The following is a 14050-nucleotide window of genomic DNA, read 5'->3' on the forward strand; positions in this document are numbered from 1 at the left end:
AAAAAAAAAAAAAACGTTACATTTTTCCAAATTTTAGGTTTCTCAAACATCTTATGCAATTATGGCACAAATGGTTGTAAATGCTTCTCTGGGATACCCTTTGTTCAGAAATAGCAGACATATATGGCTTTGGCGTTGCTTTTTGGTAATTAGAAGGCTGCGAAATGCCGCTGCGCACCACATGTGTATTATGCCCAGCAGTGAAGGGGTTAATTAGGGAGCTTGTAGGGAGTTTGTAGGGTTAATTTTAGCTTTAGTCTAGTGTAGTAGACAACCCCAAGTATTGATCTAGGCCCATTTTGGTATATTTCATGCCACCATTTCACAGCCAAATGCGATCAAATAAAAATAATAGTCAACTTTTCCACAAACTTTAGGTTTCTCACAGAAATTATTTACAAACAGCTTGTGCAATTATGGCACAAATGGTTGTAAATGCTTCTCTGGGATCCCTTTTGTTCAGAAATAGCAGACATATATGGCTTTGGCGTTGCTTTTTGGTATTTAGAAGGCCGCTATGGCTAGCAATGAAGGGGTTAATTAGGTAGCTTGTAGGGAGTTTGCAGGGTTAATTTTAGCTTTAGTGAAGAGATCAGCCTCCCACCTGACACACCAGACCCCCTGATCCCTCCCAAACAGCTCTCTTACCTCCCCCACCCCACAATTGTCCCCGCCATCTTAAGTACTGGCAGAAAGTCTGCCAGTACTAAAATAAAAGCTATCTCTGAGTTTACAATATAAGAAATGTATATATTTTTTTTTTTCTGTAGTGTAGCTTCCCCCCCCCCAAGACCAACCCCCACGAACTTCCAGATCACTTAGATTATTTTTTGGGGGCATTCCCTCCCCCCTTTCTCCCACTTATACTTTTTTTTTCTACAGTGTAGCGGTTCCCACCCGCTCTCTCCCGTGCACGCGCCCGCCCGCCACCCCCCATGCTCGCCCCTGGAGACCCCGCCCCCTCTCAGATGCAGAACCCATCGATGGTCGCCCACCCGCCTCTCACTTCAGCTCCCACCCACCAACAAATGCGGCCATCGATGTCCGGTGCAGAAAGGGCCACAGAGTGGCTCTCTCTGCACTGGAGGGGTCAAAATGGTTATTGCAGGATGCCTCGATATCGAGGCATTACTACAATAACCGGAAAGTAGCTGGAAGCGATCAGGATCGCTTCCAGCGCTTGTTTTACCGGTGGACGTACCAGGTACGTCCATTGTCATTAAGTGACAATTTTTGAGTGACGTACCTGGTACGTGCACTGTCATTAAGGGGTTAAACAACTTTCCAATATACTTACATTAAAGGGACATTCAGGTTAAATTGCATTTTCATGATTCAGATACAGCATGTCATTTTAAACAACTTTCCAATTTACTTCCATTAAAAAAAATGTGCACAGTCTTTTATATTTACACTTTTTGAGTCACCAGATCCTACTGAGCATGTGCAAGAATTCACAGACTATACGTATATGCATTTGTGATTGGCTGATTGCTATCACATGGTACAAGGGGAGTGGAAATATACATAACTTTGAAATTTGTTATAAAAAAATCTACTACTCATTTGAAGTTCAGACTAAGTGCTATTGCATTGTCTTGTTATCTTGCATTTGTTGATTATGCAAATCTAAAGTGTTGACTGGTCCTTTAACAAAATGTGCACAGTCTTTATATATTTACACTTTTTGGGTCACCACTTCCTACTGAGCATATGCAAGAATTCACAGAATATACTTATATGCATTTGTGATTGGCTGATGGCTGTCACGTGATACAGGAGGACTGGAAATAGACATAATTTTGAAATTTGTTAGAATTATTATTATTATTATCAGTTATTTGTAGAGCGCCAACAGATTCCGCAGTGCTATTAATTCAATTATAATAAAATCTATTACTCCCTATTGTCCCTATTTTCATATTCATTGCATCCCACAGACTACATTTAAATAAATTATGACTATTTTAATCAATCAGGCTTCTCCATCTTACATTTTAAAGTGATGCATTAACATTAAGAAAACAGTGTACTGTAAAATAAGTTTCCAGTGATTTGTTATACTTGCTGCAGAGTGGGGCTGCAACTAACGATTATTTTCATAATCGATTAATCGGACGATTATTTTTTCGATTAATCGGATAAAAAAATTAGCAATAATTGTTTCCTATATTTAAAAAAAAAATCCACATACTGAGTGTCCCCAAGGCAGAACATGCTGTTATCTGAGATATCATCACAGAAAATGTCTGCAAAAAGCACAGGGCACATGCAGTAACTGTTAGCGCTTTCACTTTGCAGCGCTGCTCTCTTCAAACAGTACTGTGCTCTATTTGTACTGTGTAAGTTTTCCTTAACACTTTGCAGCCAGAGCAAAGCGCTGTTTGAAGAGAACAGTCAAATACAGAGCAGCGGTCAATAAAGCTATGACTCCTGAATGTAATACGGCCTTGTGATTTATACATCTTTTCATTACTACATTTATACCTTTATAATTATGTGACTTTAGGCCAAGAACAAAGGAAACAAATCAGCAGCTAATTTGAAATGCAATATATTATACAACTTTAACAGTTGCTTTATCCTCCAGTTAAACAACAAATTGCAATTGAGCTGGTGCTTTAACTGCTTATATTAAAGGGACATGAAACCCACATTTTTTCTTTCATGATTTAGTGAGAGCATGCAATTTTAAACATCTTTCTAATTTACTTCTATTATCTAATTTGCTTCATTCTCTTGATATTCTTTGCTGAGTAGCATATCTAGATATGCTCAATAGCTGCTGATTGGTAGAAGCACATAGATGCCTCGTGTGATTGGCTAACCCATGTGCATTTCTATTTCTTCAACAAAGATTATCTAAAGAATGAAGCAAATTAGATAATAGAAGTAACTTGGAAAGGTATTTAAAATTGTATTCTCTACCTGAATCATGAAAGACATTTTTTGGGTTTAGTGTCACTTTAAAATATAATTTCAAAATGACCTGCAGAAAATTTTCAATAAAGAAAAAATATCATCACAGAAAGTGAAAAAATGTTCTGCCTCTGGGCTCAGTGTTACAAATATAAACTTCAGACTAAAACTTTACATTAACTTTACATAACCGTTTGTCCAATTTTTAAGCAGCAGAGCACATTTTTATAATTAAGCAAAACCGCAAACTGAAAAGAGGTAGAACTAGAAACAAGTAGACTATTACTGTTTTTAACATTGTTATTCACTCTTTCAGAAACTTTGCATTGAAATGCAAAAATCTCAACATGTCCACATGCTCCTGGCTAAGGCTGGTTCTCTGTATGCAGCTATATTTCCTGCAGCAGAGAAGCGGCACTCAGATGGTATTGAGGTGCTTGAGATGCATAAGTAGGGTTTTGCCAATTTCGCCAAAGTGGGATATTTATCTTTGTTAACTCTCCACCAATACAAAGTGTTTTCCACCTTTGCAAGGGGCATCTCAATAAAGTAACCCTTGACTTCATTCTAACATAAAAAAATATATTTAATATCTATATGCAATGGTAAATAAACAGTTATAAAGGTTAGGGGGAAAATATCTAGTACTCTCTAAAAATAACAAATATATAATTATAAAGGTTGAATCTGGTACATATCATAATTTATTAAAAATATAAAAAAAAAAAATAATAATAAAAAAAAGCGCTTAGGGCTTTATATCAATAACAGGACAAAGCCTTACACATTTATCTATACAGTACATAAAATCAGCAATAGCAAGCAATCCGCTAATAATTGTGCAAACAGATAATGGTGCACATTAATTTAAATAACTCCCATCAGTCTAGGGGCTAGGTGTAAATAACAAGCTCAGCACTATATCATGAAAGCATAGTCCAAAATCTCCTGATTTAATATAAACGATACAAATGATGACTATTATATCTGGGTTGCACATAAGCCAGGAGTAGTTGTAAACTTATACTGTCCTGAAAAAGTGAAAAGTAAACTTCTGTAGACGTCCTTTAGGCTAAGGACATAAACATAAAACACAATACCAAGTGCAGGAGCTTATCGGAGTAAAGCAGCTGGTGCTGTGCACAGACCAGCTAATTGCAAACCAACTACCGTAATCGATTATGAGATTCGTTGACAACCATTTTCATAATCGATTATTATCGAGTATGATGATTAGTTGTTGCAGCTCTACTGCAGAGTATAAAATGCATTGGGAATGGCTCCTTAAGATTTATTTTCTTATATGAAATAGCTGGTTTTTATGTTCATTGAAAGCACAACCCATTTAAATGGTTTGAGCGTGCAGAAAGAGCAGACACACTTATCTATTTCTCTGCGCACAAATTCCTCCTTCTGTTATCTCTTTACACAATGGCTGATACTTAGAAAGAACAAATAAAAATTAAGATTTTAATATCAGTCACTCCCAACCCCCACTGTGTTGCTGTTGATTTTTGTATACATAACTTTTCTTTAGAAAATACAAAATTATTGTTATTTTCAGTAAAGGTGGTGGTTTTAACAAGCAAAATAATTTTTTTATTATTTTTAATTACTATTAAGCTATATAAAATGTCAAACTAAAGGTAATAGGAGTCCCCAGCAGGTCAACTGAATCATTGGGAACACATTAAAGGAGATACATTTTTACAGAACAGTGTCCCTTTAAAGATTCCCTACAATGCCCCTAGGATGACAGCAGCACACAGAAGCAGTTATAGTATGCTTGCTTATTCATGTATATTGTAACAGGCTGAGAAAGCTACAGCCAATCAGAGGCCAAAAGGCCAGAACCATTACTGGCAATGGCAGGGGCTATTTAGTGCAAGGTGCCTTGAGTAGAGCGTGCATATTCTCTCTCCCCCAATGCAACAAGCTCTCTGGAGATGAAGAGCACCACCATTGACAATAATGGATTGAGCACTACAGTCTCTCGCTGGATGTATTATACATACTAGGGTTGCACCGATACCATTTTTTTATGACTGAGTACAAGTACCGATACTTGTTTTCAAATACTCGCCGATACCAATTACCGATACTTTTTTTATGTCATGTGACAGTTTACCAAACACAATACAGACTAATTATTTAAGATTCCTTCTTTATAATTATAAAGGACTGTAGCTCAAAAGACATTATGAAATAATAAAAAAGTTCACTGAACATGTTTATAAATAAAAACTATTACAATAAAATATTACATTTAAAGGGGTGATGCAATTGGGTTGTAGGGCTGTTATATAACATCAATCTGACATTTGTATGGAGGTTTGATTCTAAGTTGAACAGCCTTTATCTTTCCACACTACTGCATGGGGCAGAAAGATATTTTTGGGCCATTTTAGCCAGAGCTGGAAATCTGTTTATTAACTGCCCAGTACTTCAGGGGTTTGTCTGAACGAGGTACAGTGATCTCTCCTACAATAATACAAATAACAGCAATTTGTATTGGCAGAACAATAGTAAACAATTTTACTACTATTTTTAGTTTAGTCTCCTCTCCAGTTTAAAATGAAATGGGAACATGCAGTTTGAAAAAACCCTACAAGATAGCATATGGGTAGGAAGTGGAGGTATCGGTTTAAGTATCAGTGCATTTGCACAAGTACTCATGCAAATACTTGGTATCGGTACCGATACCGATACTAGTATCGGTATCGGTGCATCCCTAATACATACAATATATATTTTGGTAAAAACATAAATTATGCTTACCTGATAATTTCATTTCCTTCTGTATGAGGAGAGTCCACGGCATCATTCCTTACTGTTGGGAAATACTGAACCTGGCAACCAGGAGGAGGCAAAGACACCCCAGCCAAAGGCTTAAATACTCCCCCTACTTCCCTCATATCCCAGTCATTCTGCCAAGGGAACAAGAAACAGTAGGAGAAATATCAGAGCAAAAATAGTGCCGGAAGAGAAAACAAATTTTGGTCCGCCCATCAGAGTATACAGGCGGGGGCCGTGGACTCTCCTCATACAGAAGGAAACAAAATTATCAGGTAAGCATAATTTATGTTTTCCTTCTTAATATGAGGAGAATCCACGGCATCATTCCTTACTGTTGGGAAAACTATACCCAAGCTCTAGAGGACACTGAATGATAACGGGAGGGGTAAAAGAAAGGCAGACCCTAATCTGAGGGCACCACAGATTGCAAAACCTTTCTCCCAAAAGCAGCCGAAGCAAAAACGTCAAATTTGTAGAATTTAGAAAACGTATGTGAGGAGGACCAGGTAGCAGCCTTACAAATCTGATCCATAGAGGCCTCGTTCTTAAAGGCCCAGGAGGAAGCCACCGCTCTAGTGGAATGAGCCGTAATCCTTTGAGGAGGTCTAAGTCCCGCTGACTCATAAGCTAAGCGTATAACACTCCTCAACCAAAAAGATAAGGAAGTCGAAGAAGCCTTCAGACCCTTACGCTTCCCAGAGTAGATAACGAAACAAGGAAGAAGTTTGTCTAAAATCTTTAGTAGCTTGAAGATAAAACTTCTAAGCTCGAATCACATCCAAATTATGAAGTAAACGTTCCTTCGAAGGAGGAGGATTAGGACACAAGGAAGAAACCACAATATCCCGATTGATGTTACGATCAGACACCACCTTAGGAACAAAACCCAAACGGGGACGTAGGACAGCCTTATCAATGTGGAACACCAGATAAGGAGACTCACATTGCAAGGCAGCCATTTCAGAAATTCTGCGTGCCGATGCAATAGCCAATAGAAAAAGAACCTTCCAGGACAACAATTTAATGTCAACCGAATGCAAAAACTTAAGATTCAAACTCCAAGGTGGAGCGTTGGATCTAAACAAAGGTCTGATCCTGATCAGAGCCTTAATGAAGGATTGCACATCAGGGAGCTCTGCTAGCCTCTTGTGTAGCAAAACAGAAAGGGCCGAAATCTGTCCCCTCAGGGAAGGGGCAGAAAGGCCCTTCTCCAGACCCTCCTGTAGAAAGGAAAGAATCCTGGCAGCCTTAACCTTATGCCAGGCAAAACTACATTCTTCAGACCAGAAGAAGTAAGCTCTTCACACTTTATGATAGATGCGACAAGTAACAGGCTTACGAGCCTGAATTAGAGTGTCAATAACCCTCTCAGAGAAACCTCTCTTGGCTAAGACTAAGCATTCAATCTCCGCGCAGTCAGCCTCAGAGAATCTAGATTTTAATGAACAAAGGGACCCTGTTCCAGCAGATCCCTGCGACAAGGTAACTTCCATGTAGGAGATGAGGACATCCCCACCAGGTCCGCGAACCACATCCTTTGCAGCCACAATGGAGCAATCAGTATCACTGAAACTTGCTCCTGCTTGATGCAGGCCACTACATGAGGGAGAAGTGTTAACGGCAGGAAAATGTAAATTAATTAGATTGAACCTCCAAGGCACTGCTAATGCATCTATTAGCTCCGCCTGAGGATCCCTGGACCGCGACCCATATCTGGGTAGCTTGGAATTGAGCCGGGACGCCATGAGATCTATCTCCGGCATCCCCATCTGTTGCAAATCTCTGCAAACACCTCGGGATGGAGAGACCATTCCACTGGATGAAAGGATGGTCTGCTGAGGAAATCTGCTTCCCAATTGTCCACACCTGGGATGTGGATCACTGACAGCGAGCAGTTGTGGGCCTCCGCCCACTCCAGAATCCGAGATACTTCCCTCATTGCTAGGGAGCTCCTCGTTCCCCCCTAATGGTTGATGTAAGCCACAGAGGTCATGTTGTCTGATTGGAATCTGATAAACTGGGATGAACCCAGAAGAGGCCTAGTCTTCAGAGCATTGAAGATCGCTAAAAGTTAAAAAATGTTGATCGGGAGGAGGGATTCCTCTCGAGTCCATAGGCCCTGTGCCTTCCTGCCACCCCAAACAGCTCCCCATCCTGAAAGACTTGCGTCCGTAGTCACAATCTCCCAGGATGGTCTCAAGAAGGATGTCCCTTGGGACAGGTGATCTGGACAGAGCCACCAGGAGAGTGATTCTCTCGACCGGTTGTCCAGAGATATCTGTTAAGACAGATCCGAATGATCACCATTTTACTGTATCAGCATGCACAGCTGAAGTGGTCTGAAATGGGATCTGGCAAAAGGAATGATGTCCATGCTGGACACCATGAGACCAATCACCTCCATACACCGAGCCAAAGAGGGCCTTAAGGCGGTCTGGAGGGCAAGACAAGTGGAAGTTAGCCTGTAACATCTCTGGTCTGTAAGGAATATCCTCATGGATCTGGAATCTATTATATTACCCAGGAATTCCACCCTGGTATTAGGAATAAGAGAACTCTTTTCTAAGTTTATCTTCAAATCCATTAGATCAAAGAAGAAATAGAAGAGCTTTCGAATGGTCTTCTGCCAGATGACAGGATGGTGCTTGAACCAGAATATCGTCCAAGTATGGCGCTACTGCTATACCCTTGGTCCTGGCCACTGCAAGCAGAGCCCCTAGAACCTTCGTAAAAACTCTTGGAGCAGTAGCTAGACTAAACTGAAGTGCAATAAACTGGTAGTGTTGGTCCAGGAACGCAAACCTTAGGAACTTGTATTGGAAAGTGAAGGTAAGCATCCTTCAGATCTATCGTGGTCATGAACTGTCCTTTCTGAACTAAGGGAAGGATGGACCTTATTGTCTCCATCTTGAACGAGGGGACAGATAGGAATTTGTTTAAGCACTTTAGGTCCAGAATTGGGCAGAAAGTTCCCTCCTTCTTTGGGACCATAAAAAGGTTTGAGTAGTATCCCAGACCTCTTTCTGCAGGAGGTACCGGGACAATGACTCCCAGGGAGGAAAGATTCCTCACGCACCCTAGAAAGGCCTCTCTTTTTTGCACCAGAAGGTAGCCGCTCCAGCAACCGCAGCAACAGCCGCTGCCAGTTGAAACAACAACAAAAAAAAGAAGAACCAATTCTTTCCCATTCATTCTTAATAATGTACGCCATCTTCATGGGAACCAGGAAAGTCTGTGGTACAACCCTGTCCTCTTAGACCTTATATAATTTAGGAATCAAAGGTTCCTCAGGCAATTTAGGCTCTGGAACCTCTAAAGTAGCCAAAACTTCCTTTAGCAGAATGTGTAAATGTTCAATCCTAAATATAAAGTTTGGTTCCTCCGCAGCTGGAGGCTTAGAGGCAGCAGATTTTGACCCAGAAAGAGCACCCTCTGAAGTATCAGAGGCGTCTTCATCATCGGATAATCTTGTATCAGATAAATCCAATAAGCTAGTAGATGACCCCTGAGAAGGATAGCAAAATTTGACCATTCGCTTGTGCTTAGCAGGGCGAGATAAAGCATTGAAGGCCGCAGACACTGCCGTTTGTAACTGCTCAGTAAAGTCTGGCGGTAAAAGGGCCCCTCCAGATGGAGGATTAGGAGTGTTACGGGAAGCTGCATGTGTATTAGGAGATGACTGTAGGGTGCACACCTCAAGGGACAGAGACACCTCAGAGGTGGACGGCTCAGTGGTATCAAACATATTAACTTTCTTTGACATGATTATTTTATCAAGGCATGTGGAAGATAATTGAGCAGGTGGGTATACCGCGGCCTCCTCACAATATAGACAGGTATTAGATTTAGGTAAAGAGGGAGTACCCTCTAATGTATCAGAATCCTCCATAGTTTGCGCTTAGAAATTGGACTATTGAATAATAAGATAAAACGGCACCTTTTACACCCCCAATGGCTGGGGCACTCACCACCTCCTATGACCCAGGCCAAACAGAGAAACCGCTTCTTCTCCAGTAAACCGCATGGTTAGGAAAGGAAATCAGTGTGACCACAACCGGGCACACGGTGGACAATGCAGGACCGCCCCTGCTATAATAGGAAAAAAAGAGTGCCAAGCCTTTCAGGCTGCGCAGCTTCCAAAAACGAAAGTAAAACCTGTATGTTCCAACATCTGCCTGAGCTTCATCTCACACATGTTGCAGCATAATCATAATAAAATAAAATGATGTGATTAATCCCCCCTGTTCAATAACCCCCCTCCGGAGATATTAACCCTTGATTCCATACAGATAAAAGGAGCCACACTGTGACCCTGTCTTTTTGCGTTATCATATGTGTATAAAAAAATGAAACAATCTTACCAGAATCTATGCCGTGGAACAGAAACATAGCCTCTCAAGTTTGACAGTCTTGTAGCAATGCTCCTGACATGGACTTGAGTGATGGAAGCAGGCAGTGAAACTCGTCAACACTGATTGCTTAGGAGCTGTTAATACGAGTCTGGATGGGTTCGAAGAAAGACTCTCCCTGCATCTCCAGACTCTAACATTCGTCAATGCTCTCACCACTAAAACTCCAGTCCCATTTCGAAGGACAGATACCCTTCTTAAGGAACTGCTCTGAATCTTCTGATACTTCTCTGCCAACCTCCTGTGACGAAAGGCAAAGAATGACTGGGATATGAGGGAAGTAGGGGGAGTATTTAAGGCTTTGGCTGGGGTTTCTTTGCCTCCCCCTGGTGGCCAGGTTCAGTATTTCCCAACAGTAAGGAATGATGCCGTGGACTCTCCTCATATTAAGAAGGAAAAAACAACAACAACATAAAAGCAGAGCAACTGGTGGGGACTATATATATATATATATATATATATATATATATATATATATATATATATATATATATATATATATATAATCTTGAAATTTCTAGTGGTCCACTAGTCCTGGACGACTTAGAAATTTGATGTTTTTCTTATCTTTAACATTGAATGGACTAGTAACTTTTAACCCCCGACTAGTAAACCATAGTGATATTTTTCCACCCCTATACATACATACACACACACACACATATAGTATATATACACACACACAAATACACACACTATATACATATTTAATGGACTCTGTAAAACAGATAGCAAGTGATAGAAATTTGTACCATGTATCCGTATATTTTAGGTGGAAACTCATAAGGTGTATTCCTGATTACAGAAGGTTTTGTCACTTAGTAAGTGAACCTCCATTAATGTGAGAAAAGTTGTGATAAATATGATGGGCAGCAAGACCATATTATTAAATAACATTATCAATCTGGCTAAAGACAATTTAATGCATATTGTAAAACACTAACAATTTATTTACATCTTTGGTTTGCATAAATATTTACACCCCTGTTCAGGAATAATATTTAACTTAATAGAAATGTTAGCAATCATCTCACCATGCTCAGGATCAGGTAGGTGGTAATGGTCAGCAAAGGAGCAGCCAAAGAAAATGCTAAAAGGTGCTTCTGAATCTGTTTCTTCTCCAAGCCGGCATGCATGAGAAACGAGACCAACCCAAATGCAGCCGGAGCCTAACGGGATAAGTAAAAGAATAAATACAAAGGAACACAATTGTTTTTCTGTTTGGTTTTCAGTGGTCCCAGAAAGACTTCAATGTATTAGTGCACATTTCAAAACTCTCTGCCAGCAAACAGTGGTAGTTCTGCAGGGGAGGAGTCTATGCAACTCATTCATTACAGCATCACACTCAAATCTGATGCCAGCTACCTTTTTAACATGCACAGTGCTTTACACAGAGCAAAGATATAGGAATAAGAAGGTGAAAGGTGACAAATAAAAAGTGGAAATAAGTAACAGAAAATGAGACCCCCTTCTTGAAATTTAGCACCTCAAAAGCTATTGCCTAGACTTGACTACAACATGGTACAGTGATTGCTTGATCCGTTTAAGAGCACATTTATATCAGTTGGTAATTGGCCACATCAATGCACATAAAATAAAATGCTTTTTAAAGGAGTATGTCCCTGTACTTTAAAACAATTACCAACAAAACCACATTATTTGAAGGAACCTAAAACTCAAAATATTTATTCCATGATTAAGATAGAGCATACAATTTTATTGAACTTTTCATTTACTTCAGTTATCAAATTTGCTTCATTTTCTTGTTGTCCTTTGTTGAAGGAGCAGCAATGCACTACTGGGAACTAGCTCTACACATTGGGTAACCGAATGAGTAGCTAGCTCCCAGTAGTGAACTGCTGCTCCTGAGCCTCACTAGGTATGCTTTTTAACAAAGGGTACCAAAAGAACTAAAAAAATTAAGATAGTAGAAGTAAATAAAAAGTTGTTTAAAATGTCATGTTCTAAGTCATGAAAGAAAAGTTTTGGGTTTTAGTCCCTTCAATGATGTAATCACTTGTTTTAGTATGCAGATCTTCTGCAATGCTGGTTTACTTGCCGATATATTGTGTGCAAAGATAAAATGACTACTGTCAATGCCTCTGGTTTTGGCACTATATCTGATTCAGAGTCTAATCACAGATTGTTATAGTCAGTAGCCACAAAGATCCCTGGTTTTGATTTAAAGGAACTTATATGCTAAATCACTTGAAACTGATGCAGCATAACTGTAAAAAGCAAACAGGGAAATATCACCTGAACATCTCTATGTAAAAAGGGAAGATATTTTACCTCACAATTTCCTCAGCTCACCAGAGTAAGTATCTGTAAAAAGTTATATTTCAGTTACTGCCCAGCTGCAGGTAAAAAAAAGGAAGAAATGAGCAACAGCCAATCAGCATCAGCAGTGCCATGGCCATGAACTGTTTTACTGTGATCTCATGAGATTTCATAGTAAACTTCCGTAAAAGGATACTGAACGCAAGTTTTTTCTTTCATGATTCAAATAGAGCGTGCAATTTTAAGCACCTTTCTAGTTTACCCCATTATCAATTTTTCTTCCTTCTCTTGTTATCTTTATTTGAAAAGGAGGAATGAAAGCGTAAGAGCCGGCCCATTTTTGGTTCAGACCTGGGTTGCACTTGCTTATTGGTGGCTAAATGTAGCCACCATTTAGCAAGCACTAGCCAGGGTTCTAAACCAAAAATTGGCTAGCTCCTTAGTTAACATTCCTACTTTTTCAAATAAAGATAGCAAGAGAACGAAGAAAAATTGATAATATGAGTAAATTAGAAAGTTGCTTAAAATTGCATGCTCAATTTGAATCATGAAAGAAAAAAATTGGGTTTACTATCCTTTTAAACTGAATATAGAAATAACATGAGTGTGCATGAAGCATGCTCCCTTGCAGATCCCGGGACAGGCATACTGATTGGCTGCTTACATTCCATTAAAATGGGGTGTGAATACTTAGGACATTTTGAGGTAAAATATCTTTCTTTTTTTACATAGAGATGTTCAGGTGATATTTTCTAGTCAGCTTTTTACATCTATGCTGCATCACTTTCAAGTGTTTCAACATTTAGGTATCATGTCCCTTTAAAGACCAAAGAGCAGGGACAGACCTTTCTAAAGACAACATAGGCAACTGTAGAGTGCCAGTAAATTTGTTATGAGTGCCACCTTGGGTAGATAAAGAATTTTGGACTTTCAGAGGTTCCGTACAGGCGCTCAAATTAAAAACAGTTTTTTGCAGGAAGTTTCCACACGTGAACATTTATACCAAGACAGAAAAGGTACTCCAAGAGGCTAACTACCAACCCAAAGGAAGTGCAAGGGATCTATTTACAACCAGAAACACATCCCTGCATACTCCAGGAGGCTAACGAAAACCCAAGAGGCATCACATCTGGATACAAGGAGAAGATTCTACTATCTATATATACCCCCAGTGCGGCATACTTACCTCATTAGATTGGGGTAATATCTGGTAAGGGTATTATATACCATCTATTACTGCATATCAACTTTATGTGAAGATTTATTACGGACTGTATACATTCTAAAGACTTATATGAACATTGTTTCACAATTTATTTACTTTTTAGTATTATTTATTTTACTATATATTTTTATATCTTTTTTATTTATTATCAATATTTTTTAATCTATTATTTATCTCTTTTATTCATATTCCCATACATTACCCATATTTTAATGGATATATAGGCGCTGTGTCAACCCTTGTATACACATTTACACTTACTGATTGGGGTCATACATCTCAACCAGTACTTGTCTTATATAGCTTCCACTATACCCTACACAATATTGACTAGCGCCAATTATAGAGTATCACTTGTGTCTACCCAGTATACTGAGTGAACACATTTTACTTGCTTCTCTCTCTCTCTCTCTCTATATAT

General features: G+C 39.3%; 1 protein-coding gene across 1 annotated transcript in view; it reads right to left on the reverse strand.

Moving 5' to 3' along the window:
- The window catches only part of LOC128658081 (zinc transporter ZIP9-B), a 168164-nt gene that overhangs the window by 21185 nt on the left and 132929 nt on the right, over nucleotides 1-14050 (reverse strand). The window contains exon 6 of the mRNA XM_053712537.1: nucleotides 11159-11293. Within this exon, the coding sequence (XP_053568512.1) occupies nucleotides 11159-11293 (135 nt within the window). The remainder of the gene's footprint in view (nucleotides 1-11158; nucleotides 11294-14050) is intronic.

This window comes from Bombina bombina, chromosome 4 (assembly GCF_027579735.1).
Source record: "Bombina bombina isolate aBomBom1 chromosome 4, aBomBom1.pri, whole genome shotgun sequence".
Lineage (NCBI taxonomy): Eukaryota > Metazoa > Chordata > Amphibia > Anura > Bombinatoridae > Bombina > Bombina bombina.